Raw genomic sequence first — 24864 nt, forward strand, 5'->3', positions numbered from 1 at the left:
TCTTAATAACCTGAGAACTCAAGGGTTAAGAAAATAAACTGAAGACTTTTACCTGAAAAATATATAAACGAGAGAACTACAGGTAATAATATACACTGTATACCAATATAATAATTCAGCATAAAAAAAGGAAAAAAGATATTGTTTAGTAATAAATTAGCATCTGTCTTTTCACATTACCTTTTTTGGTAATCCCTTTTCCTCACCTCCAGTGGTGGTGAAACACTTAGGTTGAGTGACATCTAGTGGCCAATATATATAATGACTGAACATTAAAACTACAACATTAGAACTATGAATTTAATGTTGTAAAAACTGTTAGGAAAAATAAAATGATTTTTTAATCAACACACTTCCATTTTACTTATTATGTATGTATATATGTGTGTCTATATATATATATATATATATATATATATATATATATATATATATATATATATATATATATAGAGAGAGAGAGAGAGAGAGAGAGAGAGAGAGAGAGAGAGAGAGAGAGAGAGAGAGGAGAGAGAGAGAGAGAGGAGAGAGAGAGAGAGAGAGAGAGAGAGAGAGAGAGAGAGAGAGAGAGAGAGAGAGAGAGAGAGAGAGAGAGAGAGAGAGAGAGAGTTGATCAAACCAAAAACAGAAAATTGATGACCCCAAAAAACAAGCAAAAAAAAAGAAATACATATTAAATACTCCCCTTATGCTGTAATGGAGTGGTAATATATTAAAATATTTGGCCTTTATTTAAACATTTACACATATAAGCGTTTGTCTTCCAGCCCACATTAGGCTTTTCTCCTGAATATTGTTAAGCTGAAGTGACAAGCAACCCAGCTTGTAGTGTGACTCCCATTATGATCTATGTAGTTAGTAATGAAGGCCTGAACAATCGTCTCTCTCATTAACATAATGACATTTGCTCCAGGCAGTAGGGCCTCTGCTCCTTTTCTCTGCCCTAAGTTCTTTCTTTAAGACTTCTCCGTGGCTTTGATTTTGTCTGTCTCTCTCTGCAGAGCTGCAGGTGTCGTCCACCATCAGTCTCCAGGAGGCGTTTGATAAGTTGACCCCTGTGTCTGCAGGGATCATTGATCAGCTCAGTGTCCTGCCTGGCAAAGAAGAACCCATCAAGGTTTGCTCGTCCTCACCCCCCCCCACGTGAATAATTCAAGACGGCCGCTGTGTGACTAAAACATTTCTAGTGTCGTTATAATTTCGTTGTTGTGTGTGTTTTATTCCTCAGGTGACGGCCAGCGTATACATCCCCTCTCAGGGTCGACTGGTGTGTGGGAGAGAAGACGGCAGCATCATCCTGGTCCCTGCCACTCAGACAGCCATCGTTCAGCTACTGCAGGGGGAGCACATGCTCCGGAGAGGTGAGGGAGGGACACTGGGAGGGACGAGAGAATATCTTTATCATCATTAAAGCTTTTTTTTCTTTTTAGGTTTTTAGGTTCTCTGTCATCTGTCTGTCTGCTCTGCCATTGTACACAGAGACTCAGAGAACAACAGAGGTCACAAACTTTTATAAACTGAAGCTTTTCACAAAATAACCAAACAGCAACCGTAACTGTGACAGAAAGAGAGGACACTGATGGAATCTTGCTGTTTCCATCTGTCAGTAACTGTCCCACGTCCATTCTTAGCATTGTGTCTGTCTGTCCTGCAGGCTGGCCGCCCCATCGCACCCTGCGAGGTCACCGGAACAAGGTGACATGCGTCCTGTATCCGTACCAGATCTCACCCCGATATGACCAGCGCTCGCTGGTATCCGGAGGAGTGGACTTCTCCGTCATCGTCTGGGACATTTTCACCGGAGAGATGAAGCACATCTTCTGTGTCCACGGAGGAGAGATCACCCAGCTCATCATCCCCCCCGAAAACTGCAGCGTAAGACCTCTGACATATAGCTCTGTGTTTGTTTCTTAGCCGTCTTTTCCTTTCCACTTCTTCTTCCTTTTTTTCTTTCTCTTTTCACAAATAAGACAGACCCAGGGACGAGGACGTTCGGTTTGTTGTCTGTTGCTTTTGTATGTGTTGAATGTGTTTTGTTGCTGACATTAGATTTAAATGTTACGGGCTTGATGCCGTTGTTACTGTGGAAATAACTTTAATGACATCGCGTTGTGGTCATGTTGAAAACACACACACACACTGTTGCTCCTCAAACCAAATGAGAACACTGAGAATACCTACAGGCTCTGTGCTGTTTACATGACATTAAGATCAAATAATCAGAACTGTGTCGTTGCCACGGAAATCAGGTTAATGCTGTTGTGTGGTGGCAGTGGGACGACAATGACTGACCTATCACACGCATGCTTTAATGAAGACACTGGATGTTTTCCATCAGTTCACTTGTGGAAAATGAATGGTTCAACGAAACCATAAATAAAGTTTCTAAGTCTTTTCTAAGTGAGACTGTCAATCAGTTTGAGTCTGTTATTCCCAGTGCGGATGCTATATCCGTATCTTGATGCAGCAAACAACCCGTCTGCTGAAGCTGTGCGAGCTGTGCCCTGTGGAGTTTTCTTGTAACCAAACAGTTTTGTTTACAGTCAGTGTTTCTCATCGAAGCACATCCTGGAGGATCCTAGAGGTCTAACAAATGTGTTGAATTTGTTTCTTTCTCATAACAAAATTAGCATTGATGGAATATATTATAATCATGAATTGTTTACATTCATGTTTTCTGCCTGGAATCTTCTTCTTCTTCAGCGCCTTCGGGGCCACATTGCTTCACTTCTTTTGCCGTTACCGCCACAAACTGTCGATTAGCGGAATAGTGAGAATGTGTATACACAAACAAAACAGGGACCCGGCTCATAAAAACAACACTCCATAATGCTATAAGCTGTAAAAAAGTCCATAGGCTACTTTTAATCTGTGTGAAAGACAGACTGTTGGAGACGAGAAACTTCTGCTGTTCCTCTGACCTGTCACTGACCTGACTGTTTCCTCTGCAGACTCGGGTGCAGCACTGTGTCTGCTCGGTGGCCAGCGACCACTCTGTCGGCCTGTTGAGTCTCAGAGAGAGGAAGTGCATCATGCTGGCGTCGCGGCACCTCTTCCCCATCCAGGTCATCAAGTGGCGTCCGGCAGATGACTACCTGGTGGTGGGATGCTCTGACGGCTCCGTCTACGTCTGGCAGATGGATACAGGTGAGAAATGGGTGATAAATTGGTTTGGATTTTAAAACTCCTGTAGCCTGAGCCTGGCTTTAGATGATTGATTGGTTGGATTGATTTTTTTTTTCTTGTTTTGTGTCAACTTCACACTTTGGCTGCTGGAATCAGCTGGTGGGTTAGTCGGTTGCCTGATTAGCTGTTAGGATAAACAGAGTTCCAGCTCATAACAACTCCTAAAACCGCAAACAATCGTTTGTCACATTTCTGATTGTGTACTGATTAAATAAACAAAATACAGAGTCTCAGATAGTGTACTTTAGAGGTTTTGGTAGGTGTAGCCTGGCTCTGTCGGGACTAACCCAACCCAGGCTCTGGTTAGGCTAACTCCATCCTAACATCATCTCCTCCTCTTAGTTCTAACCGTGACAAAATAATCTGCAGTAAACATGTATGTGGCACAGCATCAACGTAGCATTAGCTTGAATGATGACTAGCCACTGGAAAAGATCAGGTGTGTGAATGTCGGTGTGTGCGCGCGTGTGTGTGTACGTGTGTGTGTGTGTGTGTGTGTGTGTGTGTGTGTTGGCAACCTGAATGAGCTGTAGTGCTGGGAGATTGCAGGGTAGCTAAGTGTGAAATTAAGGAAGGTGTGTGTGAAGTCAGGCGTTGGACATGTAATAGGTCCATGGCTCACAGGCCCTTCGTCACACACACACACACGCACATGCACACACTCACACTCACACTCACACACACACAGGTATAATGGTGCCACTTCTCCTCTCACTCAATACCAGAGCCAATACTGATGTCAGCTCTGTCTGCAGCTAATGATGTCTCTCTAAACCTTTCTCTCTTTCTGTAAAGGCAGAGAATTGTTGCAGTCAGAGAGGGTGAACACTGTGTCTGTGACCTGAATCATATTCAAGAGACAATAGATGATGATACTGAGCATGGAGACACAGCGAGTGGGAGACGGTGTGAGAGACAGTTTGGAAGATTGATATAAATAGAGGGAGAGACAAGATGGATAGGAACAGAAAGCAAGTGTGGGACAGGAATGAAGACAAAGAGGGAGACAAAGCACAGACAGACTGAGGCTGAGATAAAGCTGGTGCGCTTACACTCTACTGTGGTACTCTATATGGCCAAAAGTATGTGGACATTCGAGCTGAACATTCCAAAACTACGAGAATTAATGTGTTGCTACAGCAACCTCCAGCAAAAGAGCTGAACCAGGCTCAGCTTTTGCTGCAACATAATGTGACACCATCTGGCAAAGTGCTTCATTAGCCAGTCGAACACATGCAAGCACACATCCCTGGTGGACACTTTAAACGCTCTGTTTGTACTGTTAGCCTCACAGTTGTGACTTCAGATAAAATAGATGGGTTGGATTGAGATCAGGCCTCTGTGCAGACAAGTTCAAACTGGGAAAACTTACTTAACATTATAAATCTTCTATGGATCCAAAGTCCACCGTAGTTAAACTGACAATAGCACTCATGTTATTGTTGTTTTACAGTCGTGTTATTGTCTTTTATGGTGTTTGTGGATGTTTTACTCCTCATTTCTGCCTGTATATGTTTTGTTTGTTGAAGTGGTGAAAACAAAGACAGGTTTCCACATTGTGGACAAGAACAACACCAACCAGCAGTCCTGTCCGGTTCAGTCCAGATTCTCCAGATGGTTACTTACTGTAGTGGATCAGGACAGTAACATCATAAGTGAACCAGTGCAAGAAAGGAAACTGAATGCATATGCACAGGCATTGTTGCACTCACTGTTTTCCAAGTAAATGTCACCTAACATTTATTGTGACATGCACAGATTTTAGGTTATATTGCCTGAGCCTAATCTTAATGGTATGTGAGATATGAGACATCATGTGCAAGGCTGACATTTTAGCCTGAGGGTTCAGTGAAAGGTCCTAGAGTGTCCAAAATGGACAGAGGTTGTTCTCTGTGTAGCAGGAGTATGATCAGTAATCTGAATGTTGGGGGACCATCTGCAATAATTAAATGTTAATCTCTCTGTAGTTGTTTAAATATCTTGCTCTGAACCAAAGTGTCAGTTCCTCATCATTACTTACATGCTCCTGTATTATAGGTTCAAGACAGTTTGTTTACTTTATTTGTGTTTCCAGGAGCCTTGGACCGCTGTGTGATGGGCATAACGGCAGTAGAGATCCTGAACGCCTGTGACGAGCTAGCTCCGGCCACCGTGGACGCTCTGAGCCACTCTGCGGTGAACCTGAAGCAGGCGATGACTCGCCGCAGTCTGGCGGCTCTGAAGAACATGGCCCAGCACAAACTGCAGACGCTCGCCACCAACCTGCTGGCTGCAGACAACGCTGACAAGGTACGGACAAACTAAAAGCCAATGACGTGTGCACTGGTCCTGCAACAGTTACAACAGAAGATTAATTATTATTAATAGATTATTTAAGTTTAAATCACAATCATTTCCCTGTTCCAGTCTTTTAAATGTGAGGATTTGTTAATTTTCTCTCTCTCATATCTTCATAAATATGGAGATGTCTTTGAGCAAAACAACCAATTTGAAAATGCCACCTTGGGCTGCTGGAAACTGTAATGAATATTCTTCACTATTTTAGACAAGAGTCTAAAGCCATGCCACCAGCTCTGTGAGTCTGCTCTTACAGTGGTGGTTTGAGCTTAATGCGAATGCTTTTCATTGGGATTCCTAATTTTCCTTTAGCATGAATACAGTAACTCTCTATCATGACAGTTTGTTATGCCACACGTTTTTGATTAAAAGTCAAACTTTAAAAAACAAAAAAAGCAAAAAAGAAGAGAAATGACGTAACTAGTTACTAAGGTTTCTCTTTCTTTAGCTTTATGTTTAATTCATCAAAAAACTGTCGCACACACTAACTCTTATAAACATACACACACACACACATACATACAGACAGACAGACAGACTGGCCATGTCGGTCAGATAGCTGGCCGAAGTCACAGACCAATTAAAACACTGCTGGAGACGAACCAAAGGTCAGCACTTCAGCCACTGTGTGTCTGTGCGAGGGAGAGACCACTGGTGTCTCCCAGGGAAGCTTGAACTATCTTAAATGTCAAAAAAAAAAAAAAACAAATGCTCTGTTTCTTTTCTCCGAGCTTGACTTTCCAGAGAGCTGGTCAAATTTAAAGAGATGTGAGTCACTGCTGCAGAAGGGACCTGGAGTTCATCCCTCTGTTTTTGAGTGGAAGTCAGTTAGCCGAGCTAGATTCTGTACAACAACAACATTCATAGGATGTATGATTAGGATGTTCTTCAGTCAGTAGTGCACCACAGAAGTAACTTTTCTAGCATCTCAGCAACTCTGTTTGCTGCAGCAGCAGCAGGCTCTGATAAACCCACTCTACAGTATCTGTCAGCATGCTGCAGACAGACACAACACAGTTAGCAACTAGCTGGTGAAGATAGTGAAACATCTCACACCAGATATTTGTGGGTGGAGACCAAAGCAGAGCTAAGAAGAGAGTGAACATTGGACTTAGATTGATGTGGTGGACATAAACATGGCTCCAGTGTGGTGATCGTGTTGTTCTGTGTCTGCTGATGTGGAAGCAGGCACCTGTTTGTGAACCTGTTAGCTATAACAGTAATTAACGTGTGTTAATCTGTCTCGTTTTTGAGACTGACAGCTTATTTTTGATTGTGGATTATTGGAAACAAAAAATCAGATTACTGTACAAACAACAGTTTTGTTTTTGTTTTTTTATGTGGAGCAGCTTTTCTGTGTTGAGGTTCACTTGTGAGACTGAGATGATCTGATCTTTCCTGACAGAGTAAACCCTGCCCACCTGGGCATTCCCAGCACAGAAAACAAACGCTATGAATAATTTAGTGTGCAAGCAGCATTTAGTTCAGCTGGTACAGTTGGTACAGTTTGACTTTTACAGTTTGACTTGGGAACCATTTAGCTCAGCATCCTTTCTCGCCCTCTGTTTTCTTTGTCCTATTTCTTCTCTTTCAGGTAACCTCTGTGTCATTTCATTTCCCCTCTGTGCGTTGAGTTTATTGTTGGTGTCTCCTGGGTTTTTCCTGCCATAACTGCCTATAATCACAGCTCTTTTCTGAAAAGGCCAACACACAACAGCTGCAATCTTTTCTCCCTCTTCCATCAGAAACACATCGCTGTCCTTCTCTTTTCTGTCTCCCTCCTCTCTATCATTTCTCTCTCATATCTACTCAAATTATGGGTCAAAACCACCCACTGTCGGCAGTGTGTGTGAGTGTGTGTACTCCCCTGCTGGGTGTAATGACAGATAATGACCATGAAATGTCAGACTATCAACCCAAACATTACACTCTGTATGCCAGCTGCAAGTCTTCATTTGTGTGTGTTTGCAGCCGATGTTTGTTTGCTGTTCAGGTTTCAGTTCGTGTGTGAGGAGGTCGATGTGTGACTTTGAGTTCGTCCTCCGGCAGTTTTGCTGAACCTGCTGATCTGTAAATGTGCTTGTGTGATGAAGGGGGGGGGGGCAAAGCTTGAGCTGAAACTATTGGTTGATGAACATAAAATTAATCAGCTGTAATTCTGATGATTTTATTCATTCAGTCATTTAATCAGCTAAAAACATCTTTTAATTAAAAACAAAAAAAAAAAGAATAGATAGAATAATCAATAATAATTTCTCACAGCCCTAAATAAAACCTACGCTGGTTCTGATTCAGGAAAAGGTCATCACAAAGATGGATATTTGTTCTTGTCATAAAATAAGAATCAGGCTTTGGATGTACGGATAAGACTTGTTGGTAGAATCAGTTCATCAGTGGTTTGGGTCTGCACATGGTATTTGATGAGGAGTAAGAAAATGAATGAGAGAACTTAAAAATGGATATTTTTCCAGTGTCTATATATATTTTAAAAAATTTCTAAATCACGCTGAAACACAGATATACATGGTGGTTAGGAAGCTTCTGTAGCCACATATTCTCTTAGACTAAATGAGGCCATCTTTGTGCTATTTTAATGAAATTTCCAAGTATTGATCGCTGCCTTCTTTAGCATGATTTCAGTCTCCTGTGCAGCTGTCTGCCAGGTGTCCATTAGACAACGTTCGATTTAAAGGTCCCATGTTGTGAAAATGAGTTTCGATTGTGTTCTGTGCTTTTTATAAACTTGGAGGTGTAAAATAAAAACTGTGAACATATTAAGTTACAACAAGATGACCCTCAGCTTGACAAGCCAGTAAGAATCTGATCCACTGTGTTCAGCTGGCAGCGAAGTTGCCTGTGGAGGGTGAGACAGTGTAAACAAACTTGTGTTCGTAACTGTGAGTTAAGGACACAAAGTTGTGTTCCAGAGCAATGGCTTCACCATTTGGGTTCTGGGCTTTGAATTTGAGCACTGGAACTGTGCTCAGCCAATCAGAGCGTTTCCTGATGAACAGTGGGCGGTACCTTCCGCCCTGTTTTATACAGTCTATGTCTCCGCCTAGTAACAAAATCTGACCGCGTGGTGGCTGGGGCAGAAAGAGGCCCTTAGAAAAGCAGGGGAAAATCAAATCAACTCTCTATATTTTTTTTGTTAACACCATTACCGACGTGTTAAATAGACACACAGATAAAACTATAGGTATTAACATATGGGACCTTTAAGTTAAACAAGAGGAAATTAAACAAATTAAAAGACGCTGAAGGATTTTTACATTTTTGTGTGCGTGTGTGTATGCGTGTGTGTGTGCGTGTATGTGTGTGTGTGTGTGTGTGCGCATGTGCGTGTGTTTGTGTTGGACTCCAGGGTTATTTGCCAGAAGGGCCCTGCAGGACGATGACCTTTAGACCTACTGCCCAGGAGCTATAGGACACTGTGAGTGTGTGTGTGTATGAGTGAGTGAGTGAGTGAGTGAGTGTATGTGTGTGTGTGTGTGTGCGTGCGTGTGTGTGTGTAAGATAAGAAATTGAATTGACAAAACACAATCAGTATAAAACAGGACTGAGATGGGGTTTGAAATCCCTCATTTGCTACTCAGTCTTGTTCACTATGGATATACTGTATTTATAGAAGGATATATTTAGTTGAATTTCTGGAATTTAGTAGTTTAGTTTTGTCTGATACCAGAAAATTCAGATTGGCATCAAAACCGAATATGTCTGTTGTTTCTGCATCTGCATGTGTTCATTCAGCCTCAGAGCACATTTAATATCCGCTCAGTCACAACAACCTCAAACACATATATGTGTTTATCATTGTCACTGTGTATGTGTGTGTGTAATGTGACTTTCTCCCTTTAGATGGCAGTGTTGATCCATCAAAATAACACACACAGGCGCACACACACACACACACACACACACACTAAAACATGGGAATGAGGCACCAATCTTGTGATTTAGATAGCTTAAAATCCTTGTTTCTTTAAGACATCTAACATGTTCTGTGATGATAATGTTCACTGAGGACAGGTTGTACACTGGGTGTATGTTTATAGGTAACATGTCATCCATCTTTACCGGTTGTATTTACCGTAGAGCAGACACGGTGTTCCATTTCTTAGGGACAAAGATTTGACTTCAATCAAACAGCTCTTTGAACAGATTAATAAATAAACACACTGTGCAGGAGCCTGACCAACAGAGTGTGAGTGAATCAGGGGCGCACATGCATTTACACACATGTACTTTTGTTACACGCACAAATGTACTGTCTTGTTTCACCCCTCTCACACACACACACACACACACAGTAAAATAGAGGAACAGCATCACAGCTTTGACAGGAAAGTCTTCCCTGAGGGCTTGTGTGTGTGTGGGTGTGTGCGAGTGTGGGTGTGTGTTCCAGCTGCAGGTGTATTGTGTCTCTTGGTCAGTCAGGAGTTTCCATGGCTAATTATTGTCCTTTCTCCTGTCTCTCTGGCGCAGTTGCACCCTGTTCAATTCACTGAGCTTTATTGACATGAAAGGTTGAAAACAGTGCAACACGTTGAACTATCAGTGATTTTAAATGACAACAGTATTATTACAAATATGGATAAAAACACCTCAATCAATCATTTCCAGAAAAATGTACCTCCTGAAACAAACATTAGGGCAACAGCAGAGACATGTATCAAGTGTCTCTCAAATTTCTCTGTGGTTCTGACTGTGGTCGGGTTCTGCTAAGGCAGCATGTCCTCAGTGTGAACATTACTAGCACTGAAACCTTTAATCAGTTCATTGGCTGATCAGTCAGTGTCATTTATCTAATTAAAATTAAAAAAAGAAAGAGCTGAGAGAGTTCAGAACAGTGAACAATGAAAAATCTTTCATTAAACAGGCACTGATTGAAATCCACCTTTGCCCTTTTTTCTCTTTATTACCTCACTTCATTCTTCCCTTAATCACCCCCCCCCCCCCTCCTGTCCTCCTCCCTCCTGTCTTCCTCTCCTCCCTCGGAGTCACACTCTAACAGGATCACAGTTGCCTGATTGCAGTCATCAGGTTATTAACATGCAAACAAACAAGCACTGTTCTACATACGGCTCCACACAGGTGTCTCTGCTAATACAGTTAGAATCGAGCAGTGTGTTAGTATTGGTGGCAATTACAGCTGATGGTTTGTGTGTGTGTGTGTGTTTGTTGTGTACCTGTTTGTAAGATGGTTTGTGTGTAAAGGGATGACTGATGTGAATCATTATTCTCTAAAGTGGTAACAATGCTGTTCTTTGTTCTCTAAAGAAATGTGTTGCCACTCACAGTAGCTTTATACCAGCTTTTAGCTCCTAGCTTTGGCTTTGGTTGGTGGGGACCAAACCAGAGCTAAAAGGGGGAGTGAATATCGAACCTCAAGTGGACACAGACAACTCCAGTGTAATGTTGATGCTGCTTTGTGTCTGCTGCATGTGGAAGCAGGTACCTCTTTGCTAACATGTTAACACATAACAACTTTAGAAGATGACAATATGCATGACAACAGAAAGCCTACTTTACAAACTGGACGTTTGGTGTTTGAAAGACAAGAAAGACTAACCCCTCAAAGAAATAGTAAAACAGGTGACAAGTTTAGATACTGTAAGTAGAAAATTATTTTAGTGCCATCTAGTGCACACTGTTGCAATTCCACCCAACAGATGGAACCAGAACCAGATAGACCAGGCTTCACCGGGATAATTAGTTATAGTTCATTTTCTATAAAGAAAAATTAGTCAACAGAATGATATGAAAGATGCTTAAACATTTACACATATTGGCTTTAATATGTGGCCAGTCAGTAGGAGGGACCTTGGACTGGGACTAGCTGGTGAGATGATAGAAAGAATATGTCCAGAGCTGGAGCTCTGCAATCTGACTCATGAATCTTTATATTTTCTTTTTTTTTTTTCTACTGGAACAAATCAAACCATGGGCACACAGTTACAGTTTTGAAATATTCATCGCTGTTTCCTTCAAGTCTTACTTTTTAAGATTCTCTCTCTCTCTCTTCCAGGGCAACCTGCCGAAATACTCTCATAACGCCCTGGTGGTCCAGGCGATGAAGACCAACCTGACAGACCCTGACATGCACGTGCTGTTCTTCGACGTGGAGGCAGTGATCATTCAGCTGCTGACGGAGGAAGCCCAGAGACCGAACCCCACGCTGGTGTCTCCAGAGACACTGCAGAAGAGCCAGGCTGGGGCCGACAAAGGGGGTTCCTTCCTGGCCAACAAGATCTTCAAACAGGTCAGCAAAAACAAAACGGAAAAGACAGTCCTAATAATTTTTATCTGCCTGTTTCAAACTGGCTAATAAAGGTTATAAAGCTTAGACTTTTTATGTAATTTGTCTTAATGTTTCCAGAATTTTATTTATTTATTTATTTGTTTGTTTTCTTACTTATTGTTTACCCTCTATTATTTCATTCTTCTCTTAATCTGTTAACATTTAACTTCAGTATTTTTTTTTAAAAAAAGTTGTGTCTTGTCCGAACCAGGTCAAGGAGACGATGAAGGAAACCATAAAGGAGCACCTGCTGGACGAAGACGAGGAGGAGGAGGAGGAGATGAGGAGGCGCGAGGAGAAGTCCAAGTCTCTGAGTCTGCTGGAGTACAACCTGACGATGGACACGGCTAAACTCTTCATGTCCTGCCTGCACGCCTGGGGTCTCAACGAACAGCTGGACGGCATCTGTCTGGAGCGACTGGGCATGCTCAGACCACACTGCCCCATCTCCTTCGGCCTGATCTCCAGGGGAGGTCACATGTCCCTCATGCTGCCCACCTTTAAGGTACCTGTCTTATTCCTGTTTTATTCCAAATACTTTTTTGTTTTCCAGGGCACTAGCTTCAGGCTTATAACCCTGTTCACCGTGTGTCAGACCATTTACTTGTGTTTCTTCCTCGCTAAAATTGCAGTATGAAACGTAACTGGCAGTTAAGCTAAATGATTTGATGAAAGTCAATGTCAGACAAAACAGAAAATACTGATAGTGTCATCGTACTCGTACCATTGCAATCCAAAATGCTATGCAGGTGCAGATCTGCTTCTGCAGCACTAAGCCAAATGGAGTTCAGAGCTCCACTTAGCTAATGTTAGTCTTCAGGCGACGACGTATGAAGCTAACTGTTTGTTAAGGTAGTTATTAAATCCAGATATGTTCCCAAACACTTGCCTTCATTGAGGATGACCTACAAGATGACTTTAATGCTGCGGTGTATTTTTGCAGTTGAGATCATTTTGCTGTTTTTGTTGCATCGACAATGGTTTGGGGAATTTCAGAACTGATCCAGAATCGTAGAAGATGAGTCTGAATTCTTGTGAGAATCAGTAGCCCCCCCCCCATGCCTGGTATTAGTATTATTTCATTTATATAGCACTTAGCAAAACAAAGTTACCAGTGCTTTACTTAAAGTAATCAAATATCAGTACAGTAACACAAAAGAGTAAAAGGACAGATATTACATGAGACAGAATAGAGTGACCGAGTTGTATAAATCCATATGACCCAGGTCAGAGAACCTACATTCACCCGTTCACTCCACACAGCAGCATTTCCAGGGTCCGTGGCTCAGTGTGAAAGAGGTACAATCTTCTAACTCGTCTAACTCTTTTTTCCCAGGAGTCCTTGCTGTCTCAGTTGTCCCTGGTGACGGGTCGGAAGCTGACTCTGTCAGACATCGTAGGGAAGGGGACGTACGGCGTATCAAGGGCTGTCACCACGCAGCACCTCCTGTCTGTTATTTCACTGGCCAACACTCTGATGGGCATGACCAACGCCACCTTCGTTGGGGAGCACATGAAGAAAGCACCGGCCAGGTAACAAACATCTGAATATGCTTTTCTATCTTTTGATAGAAGTTGATCCAACAAAACTTCCATTAAAAAAAGTGGAATTAGCTTCTGAGATAAAAAGAATTCCTCTGGTAAAACTTTATTCAGAAGTTGGAGGTTTTCTTCTTCCCTTCACTCCGGTCAGTTTGGATTATCCTGACTGGTTTCAGTTGGACGTCTGAGCTGATGTGAAGTGTGTGAAAACCTGGAATCCGTTTTGAGACTAGTGGACTTCATCAGTCAGTGAAATGAGTCTTGATTACTTCAGAATCTTTGAAGTACTGCTCAGAAAAATCGGAACATGCCGCTGATTTAAACACTGACTTGCTCCTGAATCAGACAGATCACAGATGCCCCAGACGTTTATTTCAATTGTTTAATCCAATCCAGTGCCACTGAATGTTTCATCCAGAGCATCTTTAAAAAAAAGCTGGATTCACCAGGTAGAAAAACACATCCCTGATCCATCATCAGTGATTCCAGCTGAAAAACAAAATAATAACCCAAACAAGCCGCAGGAGAAGCTGAATTTGAAGCACAGGAACAGAGACTCTGTTCACATACACAATGATATCAGCAGCAGCAGCAGCTGAAGTTCAACTCCTGTCAAGTGTGTGTGTGTGTGTGTGTGTGTGTGTGTGAAGCTGATTGTTTAGTCTGTCTGTGCCTGCATTGTGTTGTGAAAGATTTAACACAGAGGTCGAGGTCCTGCTGGGGTGGGTTAGGGAGGGATATGTGGGAGAGGACCTCTGTGCAGGTCCAACCTTTCAGCTTTCTCAAGTTAATTTTACACCTTAACACCTCGTCCTCACAGACAGCGAGCGAGCGAGCGAACTCCAGCAGACGAGCGATGTAGCACAATGAGGGGATGTGAGAGGAGGGAACAAGATTTTTTTTTTCTGCTTGTGAGTTGTATAACGATATATTTTATATATATCTTTTATTACAACCTATTGTTATATAGGCTGTAATAAAAAGTGATTAACTGTCAGAATAATGGAGTTATCTTATAATCTAGTTAGCGTCTCACTACCAGTCAGGTTTAAATTCACACATTTAAATCTAAAACATTGGTCAAGTGCGCAAAATTTTTGCAGAGATAGAGCCAGGGCGAGCGAATTTTCAAACGTGTGGAACGTGTCGCTCATTTCACACCTAAAGTCCTTGAAGACAGGTTGGAGTCAAGTCTCAAGTCGATTGAGACAACTCCAAGTCAAGTCTGAAGACCTTGATTGCAAGTCCAAATCAAGTCTCGAGTATTTGAATTGAAGTCAAGTCTCAAGTCACTTGAGACACAGTCAAGTCTGAAGTCCTGGAAAGCAGGTCCACTTCAAGTCGCATGTCCTTGAGACCAAATCCATCAAGTCTAATGTCAACTGAGATAAGCTCCATGTATAAGTTAAAGGGCAAATCTAAATCAAGTCTTATGTCTTCATGAGCAAATTGCAAGTCACTTTCAGGTCTTACGGGTCTTTTTGCTGACCATGGCTGCTTTGACATTTACCGTCTCAACTTCTCAGGGGCAATAACAATTGCTAGTCGCCCCAAGCAGCTAGTTTAGACTGGCTGTTAACCACGTCGGTAGCCGCGTTTCCTGTGTTCGTTGCAATCAAACAATGAAACCACCACTGCGTCTGTCCTTGGTGGGACCTTTCATCTCATGCTGCTGTGTCATTGATTTGCACAGTCAGAAGTGATGGAAAAAAAATAAACTGTTGCAACTTGATTAAAATATGAAGGAAACCGTCAAGAAACAAAGAGAACCGCAGCAGGAGAACGGAGGACAGAACACAGACTGTTTATTACTTTCTTAGAAACAAAGAACTCTTCTTCTGTGGTGCGTCTAGATCAGAGCAGGTGATCGTGCAGCCGCACATGGAAGCTGGAGGCTCCTTTATTAAACACAAACAAAGATCTTCTCTCCAGCCGTCTCCACCTCAGCAGGCCGAAACCACGACGGTGAATATTTGAAGGTGTTTGGGTTTTTGGCTTTTTCATGTTCCCTCTCTTACATTTATGACAGTGGAGAAGCTTCCTCCCTGTGTGCTAGAGTTTGAAAAGAAGCGCTCCTGAACTTTTAGGCTTTTAGTATTTCATCACAGCAACCACAGCAACACTTCCTCAACCAACCCTGGTTCAGGTCTTGCACTTGCCCCTGGGACGAGTCCTGGAGGTTCCTCGTTTTGGAAAATGATCCAGACAAAAATAAACGTGAAAACATTCCAAGTTTTCCTGGTTCTTGTTGCATTTCCCAACCTCGGTCTCTAAAAATATCTTCTTATTGTGTAAAAGTCATATCAAGCTCCGTCTTCTTCATGCGCATGTCCACGCTGACTTGGCTAAATATAAAGAATATATCTTTTTCTTGTAGTTTCAGAGACATTTAGCGGTTTTCCTGTTGTGCAGGGGTTTTTGTGTGGACTCTGCTCTCTGTACAAATGACCTGAGAACGCATGCATGGATTCACTAAACTGCAATTTAAGGATGATCTTAGTTTGGTTGTGGAGTCAGTCTGAAAAGCTTTAATTCACTGAACATTGGGCTTGTTTTCTTTTCCTTCCTCCTCCATAGTTTTATTGTTTATTATAGTTTGCATTTCCACTAGCTGCAGTGTGTGCTTGCGGTGCAGGTGAGGAGGACACCCATAATCCACACATATCCACACGGATTGATTTTCACTTTCCAATAAATACATACACCACCTGTCAGTGCCCCACAATTTCACTTTAACTCAATAAGTTTGTCTTGTAGATAGAAAAAAAAAAAAGTTTTTGCAGCTTTTGCTTTTTACCATTTTGACTCAGAACTTCCAATCACACCTGAGGCACATTTCAGCTCCGAATTTCGAAGCGAGAGTTATTTTCTATGGTTTGAATTGAATTGAGTTTTACTAAAATTGATGGATTTAGATTTTATTTAGATAATACCCACCAATTCCATTTTCCAGCTAGAACACACATCACGCATGCAGATACATAAAGCAGCGGTCGGATAACATCATGAGCTGCATCGACGAGGCGTGTACTGAATTTGTTTAGCCTGATAAAGTCTGATATCAAATATAATTCACATAAACTCACGATGTCTGAAGATTAAAATGAGGTCTGATGACCTGTCACAATTCAGAAGCCAGCTGTAGTTACTTCCACTTAAAAATAATCTCTAAAATGTGTTAAATTATTTCAGTTTTGATTTTATTATTGCAGCTCTGGTGCAGTTTTGCTTTAAAAAACAAACTCAGACTACTGAAGTCATATTAGCTTCAGCTGAACTGTAGAATTAGGACTGTGTGCTTTTAGTTTGATCTCTTATGTTAGAGTCGTATTAGGAGGAGACCATTTTAAGGCCAGTATGTACAGGAGGTATGACAGTGACTCTTTGAATGGACACTCAGTTTGGCATGTGAGAGTTGATGAATAGGCAGATGCTTCAGTCTGATTTATTATTGTTAAATTGTTTTTTTTTTTTTGTGGAATTTGTTGCGACTCATTTTTGTGTTTTTTGTGGAACTGTGTGTGTGTGTGTGTTTCTTTGTCTTTTTTGTGTGCCACAAAAAAAAAAAAAAGAAACGACTGGATGTGTGTGTGTGAGGGGATGTCACTGTGTTTCTTTGTGTGTGTTACAAAGGCAGTGAGAGCAGGTGTGTGTGTGTGTGTGGATTGGGTGGGGTGGGGTGCAGTGGGAGTGCATGCAGGTGCACATGTTCTTGTGCTGTGTTTTTTTTGAATGGATCTCACTGCCTCTTCTGTGTAGAATAAAAGAAGCATGTGGGTTTGTGGCTGTGTGTGTGTGTGTGTGTGTTATATAATTTAAACAGAAAAGCCTATATCGTCTGTATGTGATGGCCGGTACATTCCAGGAGTTCATTTTTATTTTTATTTTTTCACGAATCGATTTTTTTTTTGTGCACCTCTCCTTCAGTAACTACAGCTTAACTTAAAGTGGATTTTTTTCTTTCCCCTGTTTCATAAATTTCATATAAATAAATAAGTGTCCCCATACTGTATTTCTCCAAAGACTTGCAACACTGTCATTTGATCCCTGTGTTATTTTATACTTATTTCTTATTCACATTACTATCACTGAAATGTCTTATTTGTTATATGGAATGAATATGAGTGAAGAAAAAATAACAGCAGCATTTGGCCCTACTACAACAGATTATAATACACATTATAAATACAAGAATAACTGATATTGTATTATATGATATAAGTAAAATACAAACTGAGAGCAGCAGAGTGGTATGACACAGCTCTGGTATTCTACTGATGGGATTAGATGTGTTGAAATGTACATCCCTGTAAAGTGAATTGAAGTAAACATGGGGCAGGTGTAAAGTTTGCAGCAAATTAAAACAGGAGCAGATTAAAAACATGGAGGCTTCTTAATAATGTATGATCAAATATACTTTTAAAACAGGGAAAATTAGAAATATAATATTATAAAAGCCTGTCTCTGATGCCACCTTGTCTCTGGTTCTCACTGCATTATTGCGTCTTGACACCCATGTTGGTAACTACTGGTACAGTTCATGATTTTTGGACAGTCTTTGTCTGCTGCTTCTGCACCTGGACAAAGAGACGAGCACATGTTTCTACACTGTTTGTAATAACAATCCTAACAGTGATCATACTTTTTGACCTCCATCCTGTCGCTTCTCAAAATTTCCCTGCCGTAGAATTTGGGTATTTGTAACTGCTTAAAGTGTAGAGCTCCCTGGCAGTGTGGTGTTGCCTGGCAACTGTTATTGATCACTCCATTGATTGTTGTATTGGAAGTGTTTGTGTGTCTCTGAAAGTTAGACGCCTCCAGTCTGTTCAGACTCCGGATTGTGTCCTCCACCCAAAATTCAATAGGCTGGAGCCTGAGAAGACACACACACACGCGCGCACACACACACTCACACACTCACACTCACAGATTCAAGCAGTTGGTTTCAGGAAACTGAAAAAAGAGTTGTTTGGGTGAAGTCCTGGTTTTATGTATGTGTGGGTTTCTGTGAGTGTATTCTTTGTATTTTGTTTTCTGTATGTGTGCGCACATGTGTGTGTGTGTATGTATGCTTGCCCTCCTCCCTCATCCCTCCCTTAATATTTCATGCCTCCTCTTTGTGATCCACCTCCAGGCCTCCCAGACCAGGAGGAACCCCGGAGTCTCCTCGTAGGACGCCGGCCGCCCCCCCTCAGCCCTCCTGCCCGGCGCTACAGGCCCAGATCAAACAAGGTAACTACAAAAGGAGGGGCGCTCACTTCACACATCCCTAGGGCCCTGTGGGGAGGGTGGGAGGGAGGAGGGGCGGGTGTTTGATAATGCAGCCCACCGGCAATAAAACCCACCGAGAGTTATAAAAAAAACCCCAGAAATATCACAGAAGGAAGCTGCTGCTGTTTTCTCGGTCAGCAGGTCTTTAAAGGGCTGTTCTGCTGTTTTGAAAATGAGACTGGACTTGTTGGACCTTGAGCTAGGTCCAACAAGTCCAGCAAGACCAGACTCACTCAAATGTTTTTGTTTTTTTTTTAATCAATGAAAGACTGACTGACTTGTTAATTTAGGGGACAACAAATTTGGGAACTACACAGTTTTAGCTCAGTCTGTACTCTCATGGTGATTATGGGCTCCTGTGCCTTGCTCAATGGCACTTTGAAGGGAGATTTTTGGGGAGAGGCTGATTTACATTCATTGTGAATGAATGTAACCATAGCACTTCAAGTCAGAAAAGTCTGTGTAAATCATTGTTGTAATGGTCATATGGGTTGCTCTGAAATGCAGTGACGGAGAACCTGTGAGATCCTGTGGTTTTGAGGATTTGTTGGACATATCCCATGAATCCAAGTGAGTCCCCTACGAATCAGAAGAAGAGATTTGATTTTATCTCATGCTCAGCACCATCTGGCATGTCTAGAGTCAAGTCTCAAAATCTCAGCGTCAAACCAAGAATACGTTGATCACCAGAGATCAGTCAGTTGTAAGAATTAAATAAAATTGTAGTTTCCATAACTCAACTTTTATGACCACACTGCTGCTGTGTATCAAATAGAGCAGCTTTTAAAGCAGGTTTGACATTAAACATGAAGAATTATCAGAGGTCTGTCTTGTGAAGCAACTGTCATACCGGCGATGATGCTCTTTATCTTAGAGGGAACACATGGTAAATATTTTTATACTGATGATCCCTCGACCACCCATCAAAAACCTGCCACAGCATCAGTTGTTTGCAAATCATTTCGAATTGAAAGTTGCGATGGATGCTGTAGATGGAGAGGAAAAAAAAAAGAAGAGTAAGAACAAAAGAGAAGAAGATGAAGCAAACATCAAGAGAAAAACAGTAGAAAGTAGTAGAAAGAAAGTAGAAAGTAGAAGTAGAAAGAAAAAGACTTTCACTCAGTAAAGGTGAAGAAAGAAGTTTAGAGTCTTTCATTGCTGGTAGAAACCTGCTCTGGGTCGCTGTAGGGGACATTTTTAACCAGCTGTCACCATCTGCCTACCACACACACACACACACACACACACCTACCTACCACACATTAGACAAGCTCAATACCTACAAACACACACACACCAAAAATCAAGTCCATGTGGATACACACACATACATGTGCCATGGGTGGCACCCTCTGGTGTTGGGGGGGGGGGGGGGGGGGGGTTTCAGGACTATTGTCACGCCTTAATGGAGGCCAAGCGTGACAAGCGCGTGGACTTATTCATGCCACACGCCTATTCACCACCATTCAGAGGGAACGCTCGGCCGTGACCTCTACCCAGCCAGTTACTGCAGCCTGGCGTGTGTGTGTGTGTGTGTGTGTGTGTGTGTGTGTGTGTGTGTGTGTGTGTGTGTGTGTGTGTGTGTGTGTGAGAGAGAGAGAGAGAGAGAGGGTGTGTGAAGGGGAGCGCTGTTAACCCTGCTCACTGTTTCTTTTCACATGGAAATAAATGAGGAGGCCCCTCTAATATACTACAGCATTTAGAGAGAAATGAACAGAGATCGCAGGGTGTCCGCACAGTGATTTAAAACACCTAAAAATGTCTTACGGTTATCATTTCAAGACGTGATTGCGGGAAGTTTTCAAAAAAACATTCTTAGTTTTCTCTGTTTTGATCCTTTGTCCACACATTTCCTGCAGTTTCCACCAATAAAAGATGTTTGAGTTTATTGCTGTAGGTTTTAATGTAGTAGTTTTGTTCATCGTTTCTACCTGTAAAAAGGACATTGTCCTCACCAAGTTAGACTAAGACAGAATGGAGCGTTAAATCACTGAGACCAGCAGGAGGAGGTTCTTCTTTCATTCAGCCATCTCATCAGATAATGGTGCTGGTTCTAGATTCATGTCACGTTGACGCTTCGACTTAAATATGCTGGGAAACGAAGTGTCAGCATTCAGGTTGTAATTACGACAGAGAAATTCCTCGTTAAATATGAATATTACTGTATAAACTGGATCTTGGTCACACTGCTGCTAAGACTGAAAGTACCACCTTAAAACTGACATTTATATGTACATTGACTCTGCCTCCCTCAATAATCAATTTGTAGTAAAAAGGGCTTAAAAAGAGCTGCAGACTTAAAGATACTCTCAACGTCTCAACGTATCTTATTTATTTTTTTTAAGTCAAAATATCGTAGTTTATATTTGAAGAGATTTCACGTTTTAATTATTTGTTTCAGGTGTACTGCTGATTTTCTTTTTTTTTTTTTTTTTTTTAAACCAGGGTTAAAAGCACTTGAAACTGATCTTGAAACTGGACCTGGGTCACCAGGCTGAGACAATAATCCACAATAGTTTAGTGACAAATTGTTTACAGACTAAAAGCAGAGAGTACATTATATTTACGTTCTTTACTTTTACCATATGTGGGCACTGAATCCTCAGGTTAGCTATAAATATCTTCTGCGAATAAGATGATTTAATCATATAAGCACCAACATCCAAGCTTTTTCCAGAGGGCACCGTCCTGCAAGGTTCAGCCACTGCAGATGATGTATAATATAAGATGATTCAATTGTATCTAACCTCCTCATACAGCAAATTTTTATTAGAAATTTTTGTTTTTTTCCTGCACCGATGCTAGCAAACTGCTGTCGACTGCCCTCATCTTCTCTGGCTATCCTTCTGATTCCTTTCTCACCCCTTCTCTGTCTCTCTGTCCTCTCTTTTCTATTCCCGTCTCTCTTGTCGTCCTCACACTGTCATTCACTGCATGGCTTCAGCCTGCTGCCTGCTCTCTGGACAAAACCCCGTTCCACAAACACAGCTCTCTCCACTGTTTCTTTGACTGTACTGTCATTCAGTCTCTTCTTTGTAAATGTACACGTCTTTCTTTCACTATTCCTTTTCTTACTGTTCTTTCTTCCTTTCTTTGCCACCAACTGATGTAATGTTGCTGTAACTGTTTTCTCTGTTGTCTCTGTGCTACATGTTTTCTCTGTGGTAGATGAACAGTTTTATTGACAGTGTTTTTTAAATGGTACGTGCTGCATTTTGCTGCTTTGCTGGTTCTGTGTGAACCGTAAGGCTATGCACTGTCTAAAGGATAAAAAAAAATGCCAGTGGTTATGTATCGTGTTTTAAAACATCATGATTTTACCTTTGTGAGAAAAGCTGGGCTTTCTGTTCTTTTATTGTCAAATACCCTTAAGGAGAAGTGTTTTACTGAGAAGTGAGTGTTCAGATGTGAAACATAATACGTAATCATTTGATCTCCACTGTATAAAGGTTTCAGGTTTTTGGCCCTAATATAAAGAAACATCAAATCTCCTTGTGATCATTTGAAACAGCACATAATATTTTTACCTGAAGGTCTGTTTTTACAGACATTATTCTTCCTCTTTAGGTATTTATGTTAGAATTTTTTTCTTTTTCAAAATTTTCCTAACGAACACATGGGAATAAAATGTAAGTGCCATTGTCTGAAACCTTTGTGTCGTGGTCCAGGATTTTTATTCGCTTTGATTTGTTTGGGTGTAGTTGGTCTTTCATCTCCAAACTAACAGCTGATTTTTCATCCCTTTACCAAGTGGTTGCTGGGAATTAAAGTGACATCTTTGTTTTTATTGGTGTTTTATTTTGATATTTATGTGCCTTTTATGAACTTTTTGTAATGTCACTTTTCTCTGCATAGGAAGTCTTTGTTGCTACCACTGGTTTATTTTCCTGTTTTATGTTTTGTTTTGTTTTTTTCTATTTTCTGAGTTTTTCTTTTGCCAGCTGATATTGTGCAAATATTTTTTCTCCTTAATATTTCTTATTAGTCTTCCTCTTTTGTGTATTTTCTTTTTGGGGTTTGATTTCGATTCTGTCCAGAGGATATTTAATTAGAAGACGTGAACCAGTATTCAAAATTTCAGAATTGGATCAGCTTATGAGATGAGCACAGTCAAAGAAAATCCAATGTGCATTTTTTAACCATAACCTCGATCTTTCCCTAATTATACATATATTTCAAGCATGGTTCATTTGCCATGACCACTATTTTCCCCTAACTTTAACCCTGCCGTAGTTGCCATGTACAGAATTTTCAAACTTACCAGGGTAGGGAGCAGGGCTTATCAGGTTTGATGTAAAACCAACGTAAACGCTATTAATGTAAAACAAATTTTATATGAATTATTTTTAAACTTTTTATCTCTTTTCATCTGATGGTTTCCTATTTTTTTTCTCTTGTATGCGTGTTTTTGTTTTCTGCTCTTGTCTGTTGTAAATACGTTTTCTTCTTCCCTCTTGCTGCTTGTCTCTTCTCTGTTTGGTATTGTTTATATTTATATCTTCCTAACCTGTTCTTTCCTTCTTGACTATTTCTCTCCTTCTCTTCCTTTACAAGCTGCTGTAGCTGCCGCAGCCAACACCAGCACTGCTACTACTGCTGCCACTGCTGGGGCTCTGGGGGCTCCTGGGGGCCTTCCCCAGGGGGCCCCTGGTTCCCCCAGCCCCGGCCCTGCTTCTCATAACTTCCCCTCAGTGAACGAAGGTACAGAGTGAACTGACGGGTACCACTTAGGAAAAGTCTGACAACCATACTCTTTTTTGTTTTTTCCAGTCGCTTATCTTTGTCTTTGGAGAGCTTCTGCTTCCTAGATCTTCTTTCCTACCATCCTTCGTTCTGTCTTTCTGTTTGTTTCTTCTCTCCTTCCCGTATAGATTTTTAATTTTTTCATTGTCCATTCCCATTTCTGTTTTTTCTTTGTTCTCTAGATTTCCCTCTCTCTTTATGTCCTCACAGTTCACCTCCCCTCTCTTTATTCCATCAGTTATTCATCTTCCCACTTTTTTCTCTCCTTGGGTCTCATCACCTCATCTCTCCTCCCTTCTGTCAGTCTTGATTTTCTCTGCAGCCAGTGATAGGTTTTCATCTCAGATGTCTAGGTCCAGTTTTTTTGAAGTGTCTTTGTCCTTGTTTGGTCTACAGCGTTGTCTGTCTGTTTACCTGTCTGTCTGTCATAGCTGAGTTCAGTCCACTTTCAATACAATCAGTTAAAGATTTCGGTTTTATTGGGTTTTTATTATATCCGATTTGATCATGGGAAATTAAACTTTTAAAATTAAGCCCTGAAATATTTGCAAGAGGTGGAAATCGTTCTTAATACCCAAAATATTAAAAAATGAAAACATAAATTATTCATAACATAATCTAATACAAAAGTATTAGAACAAGCACAAGAACCCAGCAATCCTTTTTCTCTCAATCTGTTGCCTTCAGCATGTTATGTTCAATTTTCAGTGTATAATAATGATAAGAAAATACTTCACAAACAAGAGGATGTTGGACCACTCTAATGAAAATTGCAGGCACCCAGAACAAGTTTCCTAGCATAGCAAAATTTGGAGAGACAAACAACTTCAGTCATCTGCAAACAAGTGAACTAATGTTTGGAACTGATGCATTTGAGAGTGCATTGACCACAGTCCTTATGCCCTGGTCTTTTGTCTTTTTTAGTTGTTGGCAGTATTGTGCAGTCCTGCCCTGTCTGCCTCTTTGTCTACCTGTCTGTCTGAATGCCCACGTGTCCTGATGTTTCAGTGTCTCTATGCTCACTGTTTGCATGCTTGCTATGGGGAGTGTGTCACCGCAAAAGTTATTTAAACGGATCAAACAAAAAACAAACACTGAATTTGTGCTTAGCAGTGAATGAAATGGTCCCTTGTTTGACAATCGGCCGTCCCTCTGTTTTCACCCGTAGCACATCCGACACTGTGCTCATGAACTTTGAATTTTGATACTCTGACAATATATTTATTGTATCAGTCATTTAGTAGGTTATAGCTGGGGTCTTTCTGGTATCCCAGTAAGAACCTTAATGTTGTTTTTTTCTCTTTAAACAACTATTTTAATTTTTTTTTTTTCAACAGGATGTTGGCTTTTACCATGGAGGCTTGCTGCCCCATCTAACCACACAATGAATGTACTCTCAAATTATTTAAACAGTTCCACATTTGTGGTTTGTATAGGTAAAAAAAAAAGTGCCTTTCAAAGTTGTTAACCTTTAGTTTCCAATT

The 24864-nt window shown here is 41.1% G+C and overlaps 1 protein-coding gene across 1 annotated transcript in view; it reads left to right on the top strand.

Moving 5' to 3' along the window:
• LOC121195732 (WD repeat-containing protein 7) overlaps positions 1-24864 on the top strand; it is an 85975-nt gene that overhangs the window by 10851 nt on the left and 50260 nt on the right. The window contains 9 exon segments of the mRNA XM_041059383.1: positions 1002-1117; positions 1229-1361; positions 1655-1875; positions 2952-3147; positions 5261-5475; positions 11552-11785; positions 12036-12329; positions 13161-13357; positions 18501-18598. Of these exon segments, the coding sequence (XP_040915317.1) occupies positions 1002-1117; positions 1229-1361; positions 1655-1875; positions 2952-3147; positions 5261-5475; positions 11552-11785; positions 12036-12329; positions 13161-13357; positions 18501-18598 (1704 nt within the window).

Source organism: Toxotes jaculatrix, chromosome 16, assembly GCF_017976425.1.
Source record: "Toxotes jaculatrix isolate fToxJac2 chromosome 16, fToxJac2.pri, whole genome shotgun sequence".
NCBI classification, from domain to species: domain Eukaryota; kingdom Metazoa; phylum Chordata; class Actinopteri; family Toxotidae; genus Toxotes; species Toxotes jaculatrix.